The following is a 19,890-nucleotide window of genomic DNA, read 5'->3' as shown; positions in this document are numbered from 1 at the left end:
TTTACCTCAAAGAAGTTCTCTTGAATTACCTCTTCAATCTCCCTCAAGAAGCTCCAAAACCGAGTCAAAAATAATGAACTTAGGCCAAAATCGTGAAAATGGCCTTTTTAAACATTCTGCCCGGCTATTAAATTTACTTAATCGCGATCGCGAAGAACAAACTCTGCTGGTCCAATTTTTACCCTACACGATCGCGAATATACCCACGCGACCGCGATCCACAAGGTCTTACACGTACGCGATCGCGAATGAACCCACGCGTTCGCGATTCATCACCTGAACAACTCACGCGATCGCAACTCCAGATACGCGAATGCGATGAACGACCTGGAGTGCCCATACCAAAGCTCTACGCGATCGCGAGCCTCCTCACGCGATCGCGAAGAAGGAAAACCTGCAACAGAACTGAAGCCAAAATCTGCAACTTTTCAACATGCAATTTGATCCGTTTAACCACCCGAAACTCACCCGAGGCCCTCGAGACCTCAACCAAATATGCCAACATATCCCATAACCTCATTCAAACTTGTTCCAAGCTTCGGAATGCTCAAAACAACATTAAAACAGCAAAATCATATCGGATTCAAGCCTAAGAATTCCAATAAATTCCAAATTCTGCTTTCGATCAAAAAGTCTATCAGACCTCGTCCGAATGACCTGCAATTTTGCACACATGTCACAAATGACACAACGGACCTACTCCAACTTCAAGAATTCCATTCCGACCCCTATATCAAAATCTCACCTATCAATCGGAAAATACCAAAATTCCAATTTCACCAATTTAAGCCTAAATCTACTCCGGACCTCCAAAACACATTCCGATCACGCTCCTAAGTCCCAAATCACCTAACGGAGCTAACCAAATCATAAAAATTCCAATCCAAGATCATATGCTAACAAGTCAAAACTTGGTCAAACCTTTAAATTTTTAAGCTTCCAACTGAGAACTGTACTTCAAAGTTCATTCCGATTACCCTGAAAACCAAAACCGACGATTTACATAAGTCATAATACACCATACGGGGCTAGTCATGCCCAATAACTGGCGAGCAAAGTGTAGAAGCTCAAAACGACCGGTCGGGTCGTTACGGTAACCTGCTCTGATCACCTTTCGGACTAAGGAATCGGCACCGGAGTGGTTTCCGCAGGTGCCCTTGTGGATTTCTCGGAGCACGTAATTTGTGTCCCCCGTCCCTAGACATACTGCTAGGGGCCCATCAAAGGTTCTCCTATACAGAGTCTTTTTTTCATCGAGCGAGAATGGGTCCAGGGGTAGCTTCCCACTTTCCAAATAATCGATATATTTGTTTCTCCAATCCCATGTTAGGCTAGTGGAATTGATCTCGGCGTGGCCTTCCTCGCTCACTAATTTGGATAGCTAAACGATAGCCCCGGGAAGTATGTCATCTTCCTCGACAGATGATCCCAGGTTTGCAAGGGCATCGGCCTCGCTATTCTACTCTCGAGGTATGTGGATCAGAGTCCATTCTTTGAAGCGGTGCAATGTGACTTGAATTTTTTCTAAGTATCTTTGCATTATGTCTTCTCGAACCTTGAGGCTCCCATTTACCTGATTTACTACCAGGAGGGAGTCACATTTTGCTTCGATGACTTCCGCTCCTAGGCCTTTGGCCAATTCCATACCTGCAATCATAGCCTCATACTCGGCTTCGTTGTTAGTCAATTTTGCGATTTTTATAGATTGTCTAATTATGCCGCCCGTAGGCGGCTTCAAGACTATACCGAGTCCGGACCCTTTCACGTTCGAGGCGCCGTCAGTGAACAAGGTCCATACCCCCGAAGATGTGCCTGTTTTTAACAATAGTTCTTTCTCTACCTTGGGCACGAGGGCAGGTGTGAAGTCGGCCATAAAATCTGCCAGAATTTGGGACTTGATAGCCGTTCGGGGTTGGTATTCGATATCGTACCCCCCGAGTTCGATCGCCCATTTAGCCAGACGGCCTAATAATTCGGGCTTATGCAATATGCTTCGGAGAGGGTATGTTGTTAAAACACAAATACGATGGCATTAGAAATAAGGCTTTAATTTTCGAGATGCGCTTATTAATGCAAGAGCTAACTTTTCTAGGTGCGGCTACCTGGTTTCGGCATCTCCCAGGGTCCGACTTATATAATATACAGGGAATTGCGTACTTTGCTCTTCTCGAACCAGCACACCACTTACCGCTACCTCGAACACAGCCAGGTACAAATACAGCGTTTCATCTTCTTTTGGGGTGTGAAGTAAAGGTGGGTTCGTAAGATATCGCTTCAACTCCTCTAAAGCACGCTGGCATTCCGGAGTCCATTCAAAGCTGTTTTTCTTTTTGAGTAGGGAGAAGAAATGATGACTCCTGTCTGACGACCTTGATATGAATCAGCCCAAAGCTGCTATTCGCCCAGTCAGCCGCTGCATGGCCTTCATATTTTTTACCACCGTGATCTCTTCGATGGCTTTGATTTTATCGGGGTTGATCTCTCTCCCCCTGTTTGACACCATAAAGTCTAAGAATTTGCCCGAACCCACTCCGAAGGCACATTTCTCGGGATTGAGTTTCATGTTGTAGCTTCTGAGGATGTCGGATGTCTCCTGCAAATGAGTTAAATGGTCCTCTGTGCGCAGGGACTTAACTAGCATATCGTTAATGTAAACTTCCATGGAATTTCCTATTTGGTTTTCGAACATCTTATTAACTAGGCGTTAATACGTGGCCCCCGCATTTTTTAGCCCGAAGGGCATCACATTGTAGCAGTATGTACTGTAGTTTGTGGTGAACAAAGTTTTTTTCCTATCCTCGGGGTTCATCTGAATTTGATTATACCCCGAGTAGGCGTCGAGAAAGGTGAGGATCTCGTGGCCAGTCGTGGCGTCGATCAAGAGATCGATGTTGCGCAACGGGAATGAATCTTTGGGGCACGCTCTATTCAAGTCTTTAGCAGTGCTGAAAGTTAATATATTTACGTTTTCTCTAACTGTTAAAGGATGACAAATGACTTTGGCGCTATTGAAATCGGGGCTAGTTGCGTAAAAAGGGAAAAGCATCCTCCTTGGACGCTTTCCAATTAATAAATCCAAGAGGAAATGAGGAAAAATATGCAACGGCGATTTATAATAATCTGAAGGTGCATAAGGTCTTCAAAGTCCAAAACAAAAATAAAATAATACTATCATATAATGGCTTAAATATATGTTTTAGAATTACGGAGGATTCCTTTCAGATTACAATTAAAGCAGTTTTAATCTCAACTTTGTTTATGTGGGATAGGAATAATAACTAAGCAGAGATCATCGCACACAATTATTACCGTTTTGAGATGACTTCTATTGTTATGATGTACATGTTCATATCATGTATATGTACAGTGTATATTAACATTGGACTCATGTCATTGATCATGTATTTTTTTCTCAATATAATGTTTATACATGTAGGATCGTCAATAAGATAATAAGAGCCCAATGCTGCTATGTTGATGCTGCTCAAAAAGATATTTATTTCAAACTGGCAAAAGCAAAGTCTTTAAGAGATGATTCATTTTGAAGAAAAATGCATCTACTATATTACTAAAAAAATTAGATCTCTCAAATGGCTTACATAATTTACAAGGATGGTAGATAGAGGTTTTGACAGTACTATCATATTTCCAAATAAACTTTCGCCTCCAAAAAATAAAGGATATTTTTTTCAATATACTTTTGTTTTGCAATGACATAAAGGAATCACATGCCTAAATAATAACACAACATGTTTTCTCACACGAACAATTATATGCTAGACTTTCAAGAGAGATTATCAATATGACAATAACAACAGTTCTGTGATGAGTGATGACAGATCGGCCAAAGTGATAGAAGGGAATATACACTAAAACATCAAGTAATAGAAATATTATGCACGTAACTTAACTAAATTTATCATCTTTGTAGTTCAGACGATATCAAATTATTTTGAATTCAAGTGTTATGTAAATATAAGTAGCATTGATTTTGACATTTAAATGTTAGTTGCATTTTTCCACGTCATTACTTTATGATATGATCATTTTTCTTGAAAATGGTATTTTAATAGTTATAAATATTATATTCTTTCATATAAATAATGGACTGAAAATTTACGTGCAACGCACGTACATAAAAGCTAGTACAATATTAAAAGCACGAAGACCCTTAGAGAATTATTGTTCGTCGTTTTTACCCTTTAAAACTAGCTTTCATGTTGGACAAAATAGTAATTTAAGTTATTTTCCTAAAATGTAGGTTTGGCCATTTAATTATTTCCCTAATATTTAAAAATAATCTCTTAATTATTTCTCTAATACTTAGGACTTTGGTCTAGAGAATTGTGTTATTTAATTAATTGGAGTCCTTCATATAAACTCTATCTAGGTTTAGGGTACTGAATTCCAAGCACTTCACAAACACTCTTTTTTAAAAGGTTTACGAGTATTTTTTCTTTTTCTTTTTTTGTTATAAAAGTTTAGGTTTAGTTGTCCTAATTTTTCTTTTTTTGGTTTTGGAGTCCTTACTCCCCTCTCCCCCGCCCCGTTTTAACCGTCCTTTTTCAAGGTTTACGAGTATTTTATTTAAATAACAACATAGTTATTTAATTATTATTTTTTTATATTTTGGATTTTGATCAACTAAAGCTTTTGTTATTAAATCATGCTTGAGAGCAAGAACAAATATCTAACGATCATAGACATAGTAATCTCAAAAGTTCATCAATTCTATTTTTTTTAGAATTGAAATATCAAGCTTAACTAAAAAAATATTTTAATTTTAAGAATACAAAAAAAAGAGAAGTTTTGTAAGATACAATAATATTAATGGTTGAACTAATGAAAAAATTCAAGAGTGATATATCATAGTGATTTTTCTATTACTCTGAACATGAAATTCTTATTGGATAAAATTATAATTACATTTAAATATTTGAATTTGGGATGAGCTAATATTAATATTTGAATAAACAAAAATAAATTATCCACTTTAACATTAAGAATAAATTATTAAATCCTTAAATTAATTAACCAAAGCATTATTTGATTTAACTAATTTGCAAAAAAAAATCCAAGTCATTCTTTACGAAATTCATCATATAATCGGTTATAGTATAGTATTAATTGTTAAAACAAACATTAAACAATAAAGATAAAATATATTTTAAGTGAGTTGTTATTAATTATTTTCTTTATTTTGGTATTCATTTAAACAAATGACAACTTTCTATACTTTTTTATGTACTAAGTTTCTTGTTGTAAAATATTAACTTAATGTAGATATTTTAAAACTTAGCATTTGATAATTTGATTTACATGTTCTTCTTGTACTTTAGTGATTGAAGCTAGACACACGCGCGATGTACGTACACTAAAACTAGGTTGTTAAAAGAGAAATTGCAAAATTATAAAAATTTAAATCAAACATATGACGTACGATTAATTAAAGACCATCAAAATTTCAATTAGTATTATAAAGTCGTGATTATTTTCCATCCCAATTTATTGTTTACTTTTGCTAGAGTGTTATTTCGATCAATTTTTTAAGTTAAATCAAAATTAAATAATACTGATAATTCGAGAATAATAGTTTAATTTAATATTCAGATATTACAGGTCCAGGAATTTCTTTCCTTGAAAAATAAACGTATAAAATTCACTGCTATGATTGAATCTGGAAAAGTACAAAACATCAGCAATATTTTGGGACACAATATAAATTGTGTAAAAAATGAAGAGAAAAAAAACAAAAACAAAAAGAATGAAAAAATTAGCCTACATATTTTTTTGTAAAACACGATAAAAAAGGTTGTTTACCTTTACCAACTAAATCTGTCTCGGGAAGTAAAGCCCAAGGTCGGTTGTTAAGACCAAAACGGCGCCGTACATTTTCTTTGAACCCAAACCTTGTATGATCCCATCCCTTTTCCCATCTTCTATGTCAAAAAGATTCATAAAGATTGGATTTTTATTGATATTTTAGGTGAATACACTAAAACCTACAACATATACAATACTTCATCCATGGCTACTGACCACTCTGATGATTTAGACCAACTCCTTGACAGTTAGCATCTTCACCCTTTTCCTCGTATATACTTGATTACATGCCTTAGAACTGCATTTAACTGAATTGAATTAGGTTATTCAAAGTTACCCTTTTCCCCGTTTGTAAATAGGTATCTGTCTTTGACTGTTTTTTGGTCATATATATATATATATATATATATATATATATATATATATATATATCAGATATATATGTAATTAAATGGGATTATTCAAAGTTGCCCTTTTCTTAATTTTCGTTTTTTTCAGGTGCTTTGGATGATTTTCAGAGCCTCAATCTAGCTTCTGGTTCTCAAAGGTTTCTACTTTCTCTTGTGGCATTATTTATCTTTACTTGTGTTTAAAGCTAACGGGTGGAAGCAGCCACTAATGCTTGCATTAGATTAGACTGTCTATATCAAACCTAGGAGGGGACACCGCATAAATGCGGGACCCCCTCCTTTTTCCTTTTTTGTGTTTTAAGCTAATGGGGTTGAATTTTGAGCTGTGAATTTAAAAGGGTTGCTTTTTTGATTGTAGAATTGGGGATGGGGAGGACAAGAAAGATAGTTCTCTTATGCCTGGTAAGGTTCAAGGATTAGGGATGACGTTGCCCGATAGGAATGCTAAGAAAAAGGGGAAGCAAAAGGCTTCTGCTGAGTCAAAAGATTCGCACGTAGCTGAAGCTCTTGATAAGCTTAGGGAGCAGACTAGGGAGGCTGTTAAAGGATTGGAATCAGTGGCCGGGCCGAGACCTGGTGTAGATAACTTGGGGAATGATGCAATGATGGAGGAGTGGGTTAAGCAGTTTGAGGAGCTTTCTGGATCTCAGGTATCTTGTCTTTATGTTTCTTCAATGTTAATGGTGTGTGGTTTTACGGCTTTTAGTTCTTTTTGTAAAATGCTGAACATGGGAACTGCAAAAATATACGTCTCTTTATGAAGATCCATAGTTGAATGCGAAGTCCTCGTTCAGGTATTTGCAAGGAGGCTATGGTATTTCATTCCCAGATGGTGGATTTTTATTTAATGTTTTCTTCATTAAATTATTTAGTTTCAGTAAGGCGGGTGTGGGTTGATACACTGATATAGCTAGACTGTTCAAGAAATAATTTTGCCTTATTTTCATCTTCTTTTTCCTACCAAAGGATTGCTTTGGTGCATCGAAGTGTTGTGCAGTGGGTTATTATGACTAAACATTGTTATCCTGTGCTATTAAAGAACAGTCACCCCGTTGACGACTCGTCGGTGAATTCTTTAAAAGCCTTTATAAATGTAGACCCGGATTCGTTTTGCTCTAAAATCTCTGTACGTAGCTGGATTTCCATTGATCTTTTATCCTGTTTTAAATTAATTGCAATTTTGGCTGTTGAGCTTTAGTTTTGGGCGGATGCTTTATGTCATCTAGTTGCTTCCTGCTATTAAAAATGCCAACTGAGTACGGTCATGAATTGAGGTTAAGGAGTATCTGGGTGCCTGAGGCAGCATTCTGACATATTCTTCTCATAGTACAAGTTCGAAGAATATTGGAATTTTAATGACAGTAATCTCTTAGTAATAAAAGAGTGGATACATTTGGATAGATTCGAACACTTTGCTTGAGGAAAGGACAGAGACTGAATAGGAGAGATCAAGGTGGAGAAGATAATATCTACTACAATGTGGAGTAGCATTCTTCTACGAGTAAAGTTTTTGAAGGTTTCTTTTGGTTTTAATGTGGATATATTGGTGTTTGAAAGGTGAATTGCTGAGGAAAAGACTGAATTTGGGAGATTAATTGACCCTTGCATCAATTACTAAGACAAGGCTAACCTGAATTACACCAAAACCCTATAAGTCATAGAGAACATTGCTTAATATTTGAGTCTAGCAATCCTTTAGTTTACGACTGCAATAGCTAACCTAAATTCAAACTCTGTTTAGGTATCTCCTTACATTCCTTGAAAATAGATTCTCACTGTGGGGCCAAAGATAATTTCTCGCTTTTACTTGTGGTGTATGCTTCATGTGCGCAAGTTTGTGTTTGTAAAGCATGCCTGTAATGGCAGATTTTCATCCCTTGCTGATGTTTTCGTCCCTGCTTTAGTCCATTCTCTGCACTCTTTTTTGGTAATTATTCACAGGTATCCTAGAGACTTTGATTAATTGTTACATAAACTAAGAAGATAGATTAATTCCATTATTGGAATTTGTGATGAAAATTAAATGTATATGAAAGGTATTATCTTAAGCTTGATTTTTTCGGAGTTACTATAATATTTTGGGGATCATAAAACCATTTCTTGATCTATATGTTCCAAATAGGTGAATAGGAGACAAGCAAAATGTAGAGCCTGAAAAATGTAACAAAGAGTCTGCTCCTTACTGTAGAGCATCTCCTCATGTTTTGAAGACATTCAGTGATGTTTCCTATAGGCTATACCCTCATCAAGTTAAGGGTTAAAGCTAACTTGGCAAAATACATGGAAATGTGCGAGGCTTTTTTTTCTTGAATGTAATTCTGGATTAAGTTTTATGATAAAGAAGCTGCATGGTAGGGTCAAGGTATTTTTCTCTAGCAGCAATGAATGGTGTTTACAGCTTTGGATTTGGTTTTGAATGATTGGTCGAGGGTCACTATAAAGAAGTTACTGATGCTTTTTTCTCTTTTACGTGTTCTCATTATGCATCATCTTTATCCTGTAGCTTTTCACTTGCTCTAAGTGGATATATGATTATTTTGTTCCTCCGAGTCGTAGGACATGGAGTCGATAGTAGAGACCATGATGCAACAGCTTTTGTCAAAGGAAATCCTTCATGAACCCATGAAAGAAATTGAAGAGAGATATCCTAAATGGTTGGAGGACAACAAAGCTAAGTTGAGCACGGAAGATTATGAACGTTACAGACACCAGTATGAACTTATAAGAGATCTGAACAAAGTTTACGAGACTGAACCTAGCAACTTCAACAAAATTGTAGAGCTTATGCAGAAAATGCAAGAATGTGGCCAACCGCCAAATGATATTGTTCATGAGCTTGCTCCAGACTTTGATATATCATCTCTTGGACAACTGTAAGTGTTCTAACGTTTTCAGGATTTTGTTCATATTGAGTTAACGGCATACTGACAACTAAGTGGTCCTGATTTCCTTTGTAGAGAGCTATTTTGCCAAGGTTTTTGACGTATGCATGGTTTTCCCAAAAAAAATTGGGTTGTGGTTTAAATTCAACTCAACTACGCTTCAATATCAAACTAGTTAGAGTCGGCCATGAACCCTTAGTAGACATTCTGTTTTATTACAGTTCCTAGCAGTTCATAGTTTGACTAAGTTTACGCTGGTCATTGACGTATCACAACCCTCTTCCTTTATTTGGGGGCGATTTAGAAGTGCGGAAGTATCTTTCCTAGACTATTTTGGGGTTTGCTTATTGTTTACATAAGTAAAGTTTTAGCTTTTGATAGTGATCTCACTAAGTTGAAGTTCATACCTTTGATTATTTTTTTACAAATGGACACAGATCAAGGTTAGCATTATAGTTGTAAAATTTGAAGCGCGGCTTATATGTGTTAAGATCTTTTCAATACGGGAAAAGAAAGGAAATACAAAACTCATCATACGCATGATCTCTACCATCCATAGTGTTTGAAGATAGATTGCGAGAAGTGTTCGATGTTTCGTAATACCTCATTAGACAACCATGTTATTGTGTATCCTTTGGTATATTTAGCTATCTTTCTCGTTGTTTTGCAGATCCCCAGAGATGTTGGAGGGCCAACAGAACTGCTGTGTTATGTGAAAACTGAAATGTCCCCGTTCGAATGTCCTGCTTGTTTTCTTTGTCACCATTGTCACAGTTTGCATAGAACATTTGTTTTGCCCCGGATTCTATTTGTAATCTTATTGCTGTTAATTATCTCGGTGCCTTATTTCCTTTTCTTTTTTGGTGTTCACATAGGAGTCCTGTTAGACAACAAAATGGTTGCAATTCTTAAAATGGTGGAATAAGAACGGGTGAAGTGCAGCAATAGCCACTTTTAAGCCCGCTATTTAAAATATATCGACAGTTTACAATGTATTTAAAGATTAGCCAATTCACCCAAATTTCGAATTTTCGAACTTCGGGATACAATTTTCAAACATTAGGATACAATGTCCTGAATTTTTGAACTGCTAATTTAGAATTTAGGACATAAGATTCGAACTTCACGATACAATTTTTGAACTTTAAGACACGATGTTCTGAAGTTTAAATCTTGAGGTTTAAACTCTAGGACGTCGTGTCCTGAAATTTGAGCTTAATTGGCTAATGTTTAAATACATTGTAAACTGTAGATATATTTTAAACAGCATGCTTAAAAGTGACCACTTGAAGGGGTGTCAATGATTCGGTTCGGCTAGTTATTTTATAAAAGTTGTACTATACCAATTTTTCAGTTATTCTATTATGTATAACCAAAATTAGACTTTTCGAAACCGTCTCGATCATGTCGGTTTCTCTTCGGTATCGGTACAGTTTGGTTAATTTTCGGTAATATTTTGAATGTCATGTAAAAGTCACTAGTAGAAGTAGAATGCAATAACATACGTACTTTTATATGACTTAGCAAAGCTCTTTAGACATTTTTACAGTTTAAAAGGTGATGAATTAAGAAAACATGAAAGATGGCTAGTGTATAGATCCATCAACTATTCTACAACTACGTAAAAGAAACTAAGCAAATACAATAAAAATATAAATTACACGAGTAGAAAGATATTAACCAAGCTAGCACTCAAGAATAAATTCTATAGAAGATTAAATATTCAAAAAGAAAAATCCAAATCATATGAAAGGAAACATATTCAATACATTGTAGTTTGCTACTCATAATCGCTACAATACCTTGTGTCTTGCTAGTGAATATGCTGGAAATAATTTAGTTTTAATAAGAGTAGCATATAGGTTTGGGAATTAGGATTTTGAGTTTAATTACTTGTTGGCTTATAATTATTTCATAATTTCAAGGCCCAAGAAAAAATTCAGTGCTTTATTATTTTTAAACTTAATATATAAATATATTTTTCACATTTTAAATTTATCCGGTACGGTTTGGTATTTTTTCTGTTTATTTCCATAAAATAAAAAATCTACCCTAATTATCGGTACGGTTATGGATTTAGATAAAAACATACGGTTTTATTAAAAGAAATCTAAAAATCGGTTCGGTACGGTACGGTTCGATCGGTTTAGTCGGTTTTTAAATATCCATTGACACCCCTACTTGATGTCATTTCCACAATAAGAACAACACAGATACGGCCAGCCAGTGCTTTAAGTTTAAACAGTAATAGATGATAATAAAAGCATTGATCTAGTTGCTACCGGAGTCACACAAGACTATCTAAATTGATTCACTCAATAGTTGCATCGAAGATTTTCACTTGTTCATATATAGAGTCCAATAATCATATTTCGTGTTGATACAAGAATGGAATTCCCACTAGCTGGAGACAAAAGATAGAAGAGAAAACATAAGTATACAAAGGTACAAAGAGATCACTGACTATGATTACAATCATTTTGTTTCTATATAAACAAGATGAATGGAATGGAATTAAAGAATTGATTAAATGGCAACAGAAACAAACAGTATTCTGTGCAAAAAATGTTTAAGCGTCAGATGGAGCAATCCAGTGGCGTCCGTTGACAAAGCTCTTGGCTAGAAATGGGTGGGCCGTGTCGTAATCCAGCTCACGGGCCCATGATACTCCCATCACTGCTGCTGCTCCCGGGCCCCAGCATTTGTACACTCCAAAAAATGCAGTCCTGGAATTTTTCATACAACCCAGCCCAGTTTAGGATTTAACTCAATATTGGAAGCCCAAAAAAGAGCAAAAATACAACAAGAACTGATTAAAATACCAGCGGATGTATAACTCATCTTGTTCTATTAATGCATATAATCTATATATGTTATCTTACTTGTTCTTGTTGCTGACGTGGTCCCAGTCATCCCAGCCACCATGGGCCACAACGTCATCGAAGTAGGTGTAGGAATAGACAATTCTGGAGTACTGGCCCATAGCACGGCCCACATAAAGTGGGCCAGACCCTGTAACCCTGCACCCTATGAATGCAAATCCAGACTTCTCATCTGGGGATCTTCTATCTTGGGCTGCTATGGACCCAAATCTTGTGGCTATTGAATGTAGCTCGCAGTCCTGCACCAACACAAGCAATAAACAGTTAAACCTCCCTATAACAACGTCATTTGTTCCGAATGTTTTTGGATGTTATAGCGAAGTGTTGTTATAGAGAACATATATTATTATATAACATAAAAATTGGTTCTGGAAAAGCTTGGCTTTTATAGTGAAGTGTTGTTATATAGGGATGTTGTTATAGAGAGGTCCGACTGTATTACAACAACAACAACGACCCAGTAAAATCCCACTAGTTGGGTCTAGGGAGAATAGTGTATACGTAGATCTTACTCCTACCCCGAGGAATAAAGAGGTGGTTTCCAAAAGACCATCGGCTCAAGAAGACAAAGAAGCAAGATATTACACTTTTCTTAATTTTATTTGGACAGTTATTAATAATTACAACACCAACAACTATGTCTCAATCCTAAAGAACTTTGGGATAGGAATAAATTATTAGGAGTATTAGTATGATATACTCTCTCTATCTTAAAAGTTTCACTATATATCATTATTTGAGGATCCAAATAAATTTTTCTCTTTAACTATATTTTCATACATATTTACACTAGGAACCCTACTAGTAATTATTTTGGACGTAAATAGTTGCTTGTAGCATTGTTTACTGCAGCACCCATATAGTAGTCAGGGGAGAAAATTGACCACCATTTGTCAAAAAATTATACTGTTTACAAAGGTAAAATATTAGATTTTAGAGGTATATAACATATATTGAATATCCTTAATTCGTCAGGAAATATTTTTTATTTCTTTCAAGTTTGAACACTCTTGTAGAAATTCCTAATTTCGCCACTGATCGTAATATTAATTTCTAATTAGTCGTGAACGTTTAAAATAATGGAAAAAGCAATACTCCTTTTATGCTACAGACATTAAGAACAGACAAGGATCCAGCTTTAGCAAATCGGTGCAATTATATCTTACTTTTTGAAAAATCTCTTGTACTATTAGTACTATTATCTTCTTTTTCCTCATCTTTTCCAATGCAAGTATGCAACCAAATATAAAACAAATTATATTACTTTGTGCTGATACTTGTAAGATTCATTTAGATGTAACGCAACTTTAAAAGTTAGCTAATTAAATAAGGATTGCCCATGATCATATATAAGAGTAAATTAACGTTTTAGATATATACCTTATACATGGAGCGACCATTGCCAAAAATGAAGTCAATAGAGCCCTCAATGTAGCATTCTTTGAAATAATGGCGGCCAGCGTCGTCGCAGAGAGTGTCCTGTGCGCCGTAGAATCCACAGCCGGAGAAGAAAGCCTTGTCGCCTGATATCCGAAATGCCACTGCTTGCCATCCTTGCATCCCTGGCAATGGTGCTGGTGCTGTGTTCTACAACAGCCAATTACCATTCCATTCAACAAAAATGAGAGATTTTCTTGTGACAATTTTAATAGTGGTAAAAATATGACAATACACTACTAAGTAATAACAATGCATGAATTAACTTATATACAGTCAGACATCTATATAACAACATTCCTATATAACAGCCATTCACTATATAAAAAAGTCCAATTTTTATCGAAACCGATTTTAATATTATGTTATAATATATGTCCTATATAAGAATACTTCACTATATATAGCAGCCAAAAAATATCGGAACATCTGAAATTGTTATAGAGAAATTTGATTGTATACATGTAATTGTCTATAAAAATGGATAAGCAACTTGTAGAATAAAATAGATTAGCTGTTACAGACTAAAATATATTAACTAATTGTGTAAAAATTCTTTAAATTGTAAGTTAAATCCATAGAGATTGGATAAGGCTTTATATATATAGGTTGGGATTTTCAATATATTCTCCAAATTATCTATAGAAAACCACTACAGATAATTATCAATATTTAACGTAAAGTGTAACGCCTAGAAAGAGAGTAAATTACATATAGTATAATCGATAAAATTTTGCAAAAAAATAAAAGATTGTGTAAAAACTTAAATTCATTCTCCGATTGGTGCAAACTGAAAAAGTTTTCTGACATTCTTATCTAGTGTTGTATTTTTCCAACTTTGGCCACAGATAGTGATATGTAACTGTAAAATTGCCTCTCTCTCTCTCTCTCACACACACACACACTTTCTTGTTTAAAAGTTAACTGGAAAGAAAGAAACAAAAAGGAGAAAAAGACCATACTTTGAAGCTAATATTTCGAGCAGAGAAAAAAGGAGCATAAACAGTGACAGAAGCAGTTTGATAGGTACGAAGCTGTTGTCCATCTGCGCCTTTGTCCTTTGCTCTATCATGCCATTCTATTATCGTCAATTCCTTCCCTGCTCCTTGAAATGTTATGTATGGCTTTGTTTCTGGCACCACCACTTTCTCTCTACGTACAGCAAAACCCATTTCCATTAACATAAGAGAGACAGACACCCGTGAACTAGAAAAAGATTGATGAGTCAATTAATGAAAATGTACGAAACATGTTCACGTACTTAAACTAATAAAAATAAATGTCACTATATGTAGATACTACTTGCATGGTATATAAGAGAGATTGAAGAGTTAATCTAAATAGTCGCCAAACCAGCTGCTTAAACTAATAGTCGATAAATGTACGATATATGTATAATTTATTTGTAATATATGTATAACTATATATAATTAATGCATAATATATGTATACTTGTTATAGGAAAATTAAACATGAATTAGTCCAGCTATTTGTATAAAGATCCCTATAAGATATTGAATTATACCATTTGAAACTCCCGAAGGATTTTTGTTTTGAGTGTCTCGCGCAGGTGAAGACACTTGCATAGTTCAAGAAAGGTGTGAATCATTAAATACACGCTTGATATCCTATCTTTCATCAACTCTCTTTAAGTCATGCCTCTTTATAATTTACAATTTAAGAAAAGGATATTTTTAAATTTCTTATGTGTAAAAGATAGATATTTTATGCGTAAAAGTAAATCTCTCATATAAAAAATAGGTTGGGTCATAATTAAAAACTATTGTATTGTATAAAGAGACACAAAACCAAAAAAGATTTAACGTCTACACGTGACAATATAAAAGAAGTTTCATATTATCGAATAATCAATTACATATAATCGTTCATAAAAAAAAAGAATTAGTAAGCTCGAAAATAAATAGGAGTATATTTTACGCACGGCCCGCTTATATAAAGTGAATCCAAAAATTAATTTACCCCGTAATAATATATTTTATAATTAGTAAAGAACTTGATTGCATAAATATTTATTTTTTTATTACACTATTAGTACATATATATATAGAACATAAACATAACGCGTGAAAGTAGTAAAACAAGAAGAGGATGGGTAGGAGGAAGAAAATAATTACATGTAATAACCAGGGCAAATGTCAATAATGACATTCATTCGGTTGTTGTGTGGAATAGAGTCCACAGCAGCCTGAACTGACTGGTAATCTCCAAAACCATTAACGTTAACTGAGATATGGCGAGGGCCTGAAGGTCCGATCCATTTATGGCGGCGGTGCTTGATAAAACTGGAAGCTGCTGACACACTTCTACAATCTGCAAAAAAGAAGAAGAAGAAAAAGTAATGTACGAAGAAAATGGTGAATATGGTAAAATAAGAATAATTGAAAACAGCCATTAAAATAGAATTTAATATCCTGAAAGAATTTGAGAGAGAATGTAATGTTGGGAAACTGGGGAAGAATGTTATTAAGTGAAGGAAGTATATATATGTGTGGGAATTTAGAACCTGCAACGGTCATATTTTCTGTGTTCCCTCGCCTTCAGGAATATATTGTGAATTGTATAATGTGCTACTAATAATTCATTTTGTTATGCGTGACCATTTTGCTCAAAAGTCAAGAACTTGGACTCTTATATTTGTTTCCATCATTTGTAACTTAGATTTCTGTGCTGATTAGCAGTAAAAGGCATAATCATACATTATTTAAAAAGAAGAGGATAAAGGAAACACTTTATTAGAATAGTAAGTCTAAAATGGGCCGGGGAGATATGTGTTTTACGAGGGAAATTAGAAATAATCAGATTTATAACTGATAATTGAAAAATAATCACAATTTCAAAAATAAAATAATTTTGTCGCTTTTTCATGTAAAGATAAAATTTGAAAAAAAATACCCTTAAAATCCGGGAAAAAATCTAACATAATATGTTGGAGTTCGAATTTTTTACATATGAGATTCCAGCATAATGTGCTGGAATTTCAAAATGTGTTAGAGTTCCAACATAATAAGCTGGAAGTTTATACGCAGGAGCTCCATAATCCAGCATATTATGTGGAACTTTTCGTATGCTGGAGTTCCAACATAATATGCTGGAAGTTTATAGGCATGAGCTCCGTAATCCAGCATATTATGCTGGAACTTTTTGTGTCCAGCAAACTAGTGACTATTTTTCAATGACTTTGCGAACGTTACCTATTTTTTAATTACCAGTCCGAAGACTTGCTAGCCGTGCTATTTTCACATGTTTTGTGACCATTATAAATGTTAGTTTAGTTATGCGACCCTTTTATAGAAGTTCGCTAAATATACTGTAACGTAGAAGATACGTAATTAAATAAAACATGTACAGAAAGATCTTAGTATGGTCATTTTATTCAATTCATACTGTAATTGTATTTGGAAATTAGATTATTTACAAAAAATATATCGGTGTGATTCCACAAGTGAAGCCTGGGGAAGGTGAAGTATACGTAGACCTTACTCCTATCTTATGTGAGCTAGAAAGATTGTTTTCAATAGATTATTTTTTATTTACTAGAATAGTGAGTTTGGACGAATTTAGACTATATAAACTGGGAATAGTAAGTTTTAAATTATAATTCTCACACTTCAAGATTTAGCATAATTAATAACTATATTATAAATTTAGCCTCCAAAAAGACAAAGAATTCTGTATTTGAACTTCTGAGAGTTGCCAACTTAGGTGCACAGTTATTATTACATCCCGAGTACAGTTGAAACATCTCTATGACAGCCGCGTTTGTTTCAATAACTTTTGCATGCTATAATGAAGTGTTGTTATAAAGGACATATAATATAACATAACATAAAAGATTGGTTCTGAAAAAACTTGATTGTTAATGGATGACTGTTATATAGAGATGTTGTTATAGAAAGATTTAACCGTATAAATGTCCTATTTTTTTTTTCCGAGTGAAATCATACAAGTATAATATAAAAAACTCATTTTTAAAAATCTAAGTATAAATGGAAGATAACTAAGATCAAAGACCATATATAACTGTTTAAAGTACCGACTTATAAGCTACATTAAAGAAAAATTATGAATAACATCCTTTGTCCAAAAAAAAAATAGCGTGGCAACTGGAAGGACATTGATGCTTTTATCTTTAAAATAAAATCACATGCTTGAATCAGAACTGTACAAAAAGTATTATAACTCAATCTTTTATAGTTAAAGATATATGAATTTACATAGAATAAAACTATAGTCAGAGATAAAGGTTACTGCGCTATCCATATATAGTGGATCACTGGATTGTCATATTCTTTTCAGAAGATTCTTTCAATTTGCTAGAATTCGTTATTTGAACTAAATTACATCTTGTAAAATCATATTGAAAATTAAACGATACATTATGTACCTTGTTAAAAACCCTGATCTTTATTTATCGAACACACATTGTCTAACCAAATTCAATTCTATACATTAAATGCAGACTACAAAGTGGTTCGAATGTTTAGCTGTTATTATCTCTTACTCCCTCCGGTCCACAACAAGTGACTAATTTACTTTTTTATTTTGGTTCAAAATAAGTGTCCATTTATATAACCAAGAAACAATTCAATTTGTTTTTCCAAAAGTACCCTCATGTGCGTATCCCTAAAAAGTCTTTTATTCCTCGCATTAACTATGCTGCAACATTTAATTAAGGGTAGTTTAGTCATACTAATACTTTAATCTAGAATTTAGTAGAAAGCAAATTAGACACGTATTGTATTGTGGACCGAAAATAGATAGATAAAAGGTTGAAACGGTCGTGTTTATTAATCTGCATGTGGGGAACACATAGGAGTAATAGCGATAGTGGTGTGCTTGAAGGGGAAAAATGGTCCTAGCATGGCCTATACATTTTTGTAGTAATAAAATACTATACTGTAGTTGCTTTCCCACTGTGGAGACCCACTATAAGTAATTTATATTTTGTTTTTAATGTTCATGGATATGGGCCCTTGGAGTTTAAAAGGCAGTTTTTTCCGAACGTTAGAAAGGGGGGGAAGGGAACTTTATCCACACAAAGGGGCGATAAGACAAAAATTCCAAACTTGTATAAAGATTGATCTTTTTAAAAGAAACAAGAAAGTTATTTATGATGGGATGTTGATTTTGCTTAATTTTTGGGCGTAGGCCCTCAAATCATTGAAGAAACAGTTTAAAAGAATGAAATACTGTTTAACCATTGAGCAATTAATAGTAATTCTTGTGTAGAATGAAAAAAGAATTTCTCTAAACGAAAAGTTAGTAGTTAGTGCTATTGTAGTAGTATTTAATTAGTAGATTTCGTTCACGAACTATATAAGATTTGAGAACGTAAACTATATATATATATATATACGGATATATATTGCAACTCACCTACATGAAGCCGAAATTGTTAATAATCGCCGGTTAACCATATGGCAATAAATTCGTTCCTGAGCGTTCTACACAACGCCCGACACATTATGGGGGCTGACTATGCCCGAAATCGTTATCTTCATCACATGCGGAAGACAAAAGGTTAACTATGGCTATGATGAGTGGTTTTGTTAGAATATGCAATAATGGAATTGGTGTTTTCGTAAATCATGATGAGAGAAGGATAATTATACTGCAGCAAACTCTTGAAATTGCAAAGTTTCCAAATAACTATTTTGCACCTTTGATTGTACCTCACCGAAAATCTTGTTATTGCGAATAGTTATTAAAGTCACTTCCTCTGATTGATCTACAGTATCAATATGTTTGGTATTAACATTGTTATTCAAGATGTTGGCAGTAAAAATGACTACAGATTTGGCTTTTCTTCAGCGAATTATTATTATTATTATTATTATATATATATATATATAGGTGATCAGGCAGGACATGGTACGAATGCGGATTTTCGAGGACATGGCCCTTGATAGGAAGGTCTGGAGGTCAAGCATTACGGTTGTAGGTTAGGAGGTAGTAGAACTTTTCTTACTTCTTTCTGGGGGTGAGGCGGGGTTGGATTAGGGTTGGCCTTAGATGGCTTGCAGTTTATGTTGAATACACACTATACTTGCTGTTTATCCGAGCCCCGGGCCTGGTTACTGTTATTGCATGTCATCCATCTTTTGATTGTTATGCTTCTGTTACTATTACGATTTCTATTGGAGTTACCAATGAATTGTCTTTTCTTGTTTTTCTTATTTCCATCTTTTTGAGCCGAGGGTCTATCGGAAACAGCCTCTCTGCCCTATCGGGGTAGGGGTAAGGTCTGCGTGCACATTACCCTCCCCAGACCCCACTTGGTGGGATTTTACTGGGTAGTAGTAGTTGTTGTTGTTGTATAAAGATAGCCAACTCTATTATCAAAGAAATAAGGAAAGGGGCGACAATTTGGCACCAGATATCCGGAGGTGTGGAAGAGCACCTGTGAGAAGCGGAAAAACCATCAAAAAACGACGA

At 34.6% G+C, this 19,890-nt stretch overlaps 2 protein-coding genes across 5 annotated transcripts; one reads left to right on the top strand and one right to left on the bottom strand.

Annotated features, from left to right (window-relative positions):
• Positions 5,846 to 9,971, top strand: LOC109231252 (peroxisome biogenesis protein 19-1-like). 3 transcript variants are annotated; one of them, XM_019396853.1, is made up of 5 exons: positions 5,846 to 5,912; positions 6,322 to 6,370; positions 6,592 to 6,883; positions 8,790 to 9,106; positions 9,786 to 9,971. In XM_019396853.1, the coding sequence occupies exons 3-5, from the start codon at positions 6,629 to 6,631 to the stop codon at positions 9,829 to 9,831; spliced, it is 618 nt and encodes a 205-aa protein (XP_019252398.1). In that variant the 5' UTR covers positions 5,846 to 5,912; positions 6,322 to 6,370; positions 6,592 to 6,628; the 3' UTR covers positions 9,832 to 9,971. The 3 variants fall into 3 exon arrangements, with proteins under 3 accessions (XP_019252398.1, XP_019252396.1, XP_019252397.1); XM_019396851.1 differs by lacking the exon at positions 5,846 to 5,912 and adding an exon at positions 5,917 to 6,070; XM_019396852.1 differs by lacking the exon at positions 5,846 to 5,912 and adding an exon at positions 6,077 to 6,182.
• LOC109231251 (probable pectinesterase 68) lies at positions 11,468 to 16,044 on the bottom strand. Of its 2 annotated transcripts, XM_019396850.1 has the most exons (6): positions 15,959 to 16,044; positions 15,570 to 15,765; positions 14,397 to 14,586; positions 13,378 to 13,584; positions 11,998 to 12,236; positions 11,468 to 11,841 (listed from the first exon to the last, which is right to left on the bottom strand). In XM_019396850.1, the coding sequence occupies exons 1-6, from the start codon at positions 15,969 to 15,971 to the stop codon at positions 11,685 to 11,687; spliced, it is 1,002 nt and encodes a 333-aa protein (XP_019252395.1). In that variant the 5' UTR covers positions 15,972 to 16,044; the 3' UTR covers positions 11,468 to 11,684. The 2 variants fall into 2 exon arrangements, with proteins under 2 accessions (XP_019252395.1, XP_019252394.1); XM_019396849.1 differs by lacking the exon at positions 15,959 to 16,044 and having other exon boundaries at positions 15,570 to 15,939.

This window comes from Nicotiana attenuata, chromosome 8 (genome assembly GCF_001879085.1).
Source record: "Nicotiana attenuata strain UT chromosome 8, NIATTr2, whole genome shotgun sequence".
In the NCBI taxonomy this organism is placed as follows: Eukaryota; Viridiplantae; Streptophyta; class Magnoliopsida; order Solanales; family Solanaceae; genus Nicotiana; species Nicotiana attenuata.
The sequence above is the reverse complement of the archived record's forward strand: the minus strand, read 5'-3'. Positions and strand labels throughout refer to the sequence as shown.

What these genes read in the sequence shown, in the direction of transcription:
- LOC109231252 (XM_019396851.1), top strand. Translation starts at nt 6,028, where the DNA reads ATGGCTACTGACCACTCTGATGATTTAGACCAACTCCTTGACA. An exon ending in CTAGCTTCTGGTTCTCAAAG is followed by an intron (nt 6,371 to 6,591) that starts GTTTCTACTTTC and finishes TTTTGATTGTAG; the next exon opens with AATTGGGGATGGGGAGGACA. An exon ending in ATATCATCTCTTGGACAACT is followed by an intron (nt 9,107 to 9,785) that starts GTAAGTGTTCTA and finishes GTTGTTTTGCAG; the next exon opens with ATCCCCAGAGATGTTGGAGG.
- LOC109231251 (XM_019396849.1), bottom strand. Translation starts at nt 15,847, where the DNA reads ATGGCTGTTTTCAATTATTCTTATTTTACCATATTCACCATTTTCTTC. An exon ending in ATTTGCCCTGGTTATTACAT is followed by an intron (nt 14,587 to 15,569) that starts GTAATTATTTTC and finishes TGCTGTACGTAG; the next exon opens with AGAGAAAGTGGTGGTGCCAG. An exon ending in CACGTCAGCAACAAGAACAA is followed by an intron (nt 11,842 to 11,997) that starts GTAAGATAACAT and finishes GAAAAATTCCAG; the next exon opens with GACTGCATTTTTTGGAGTGT.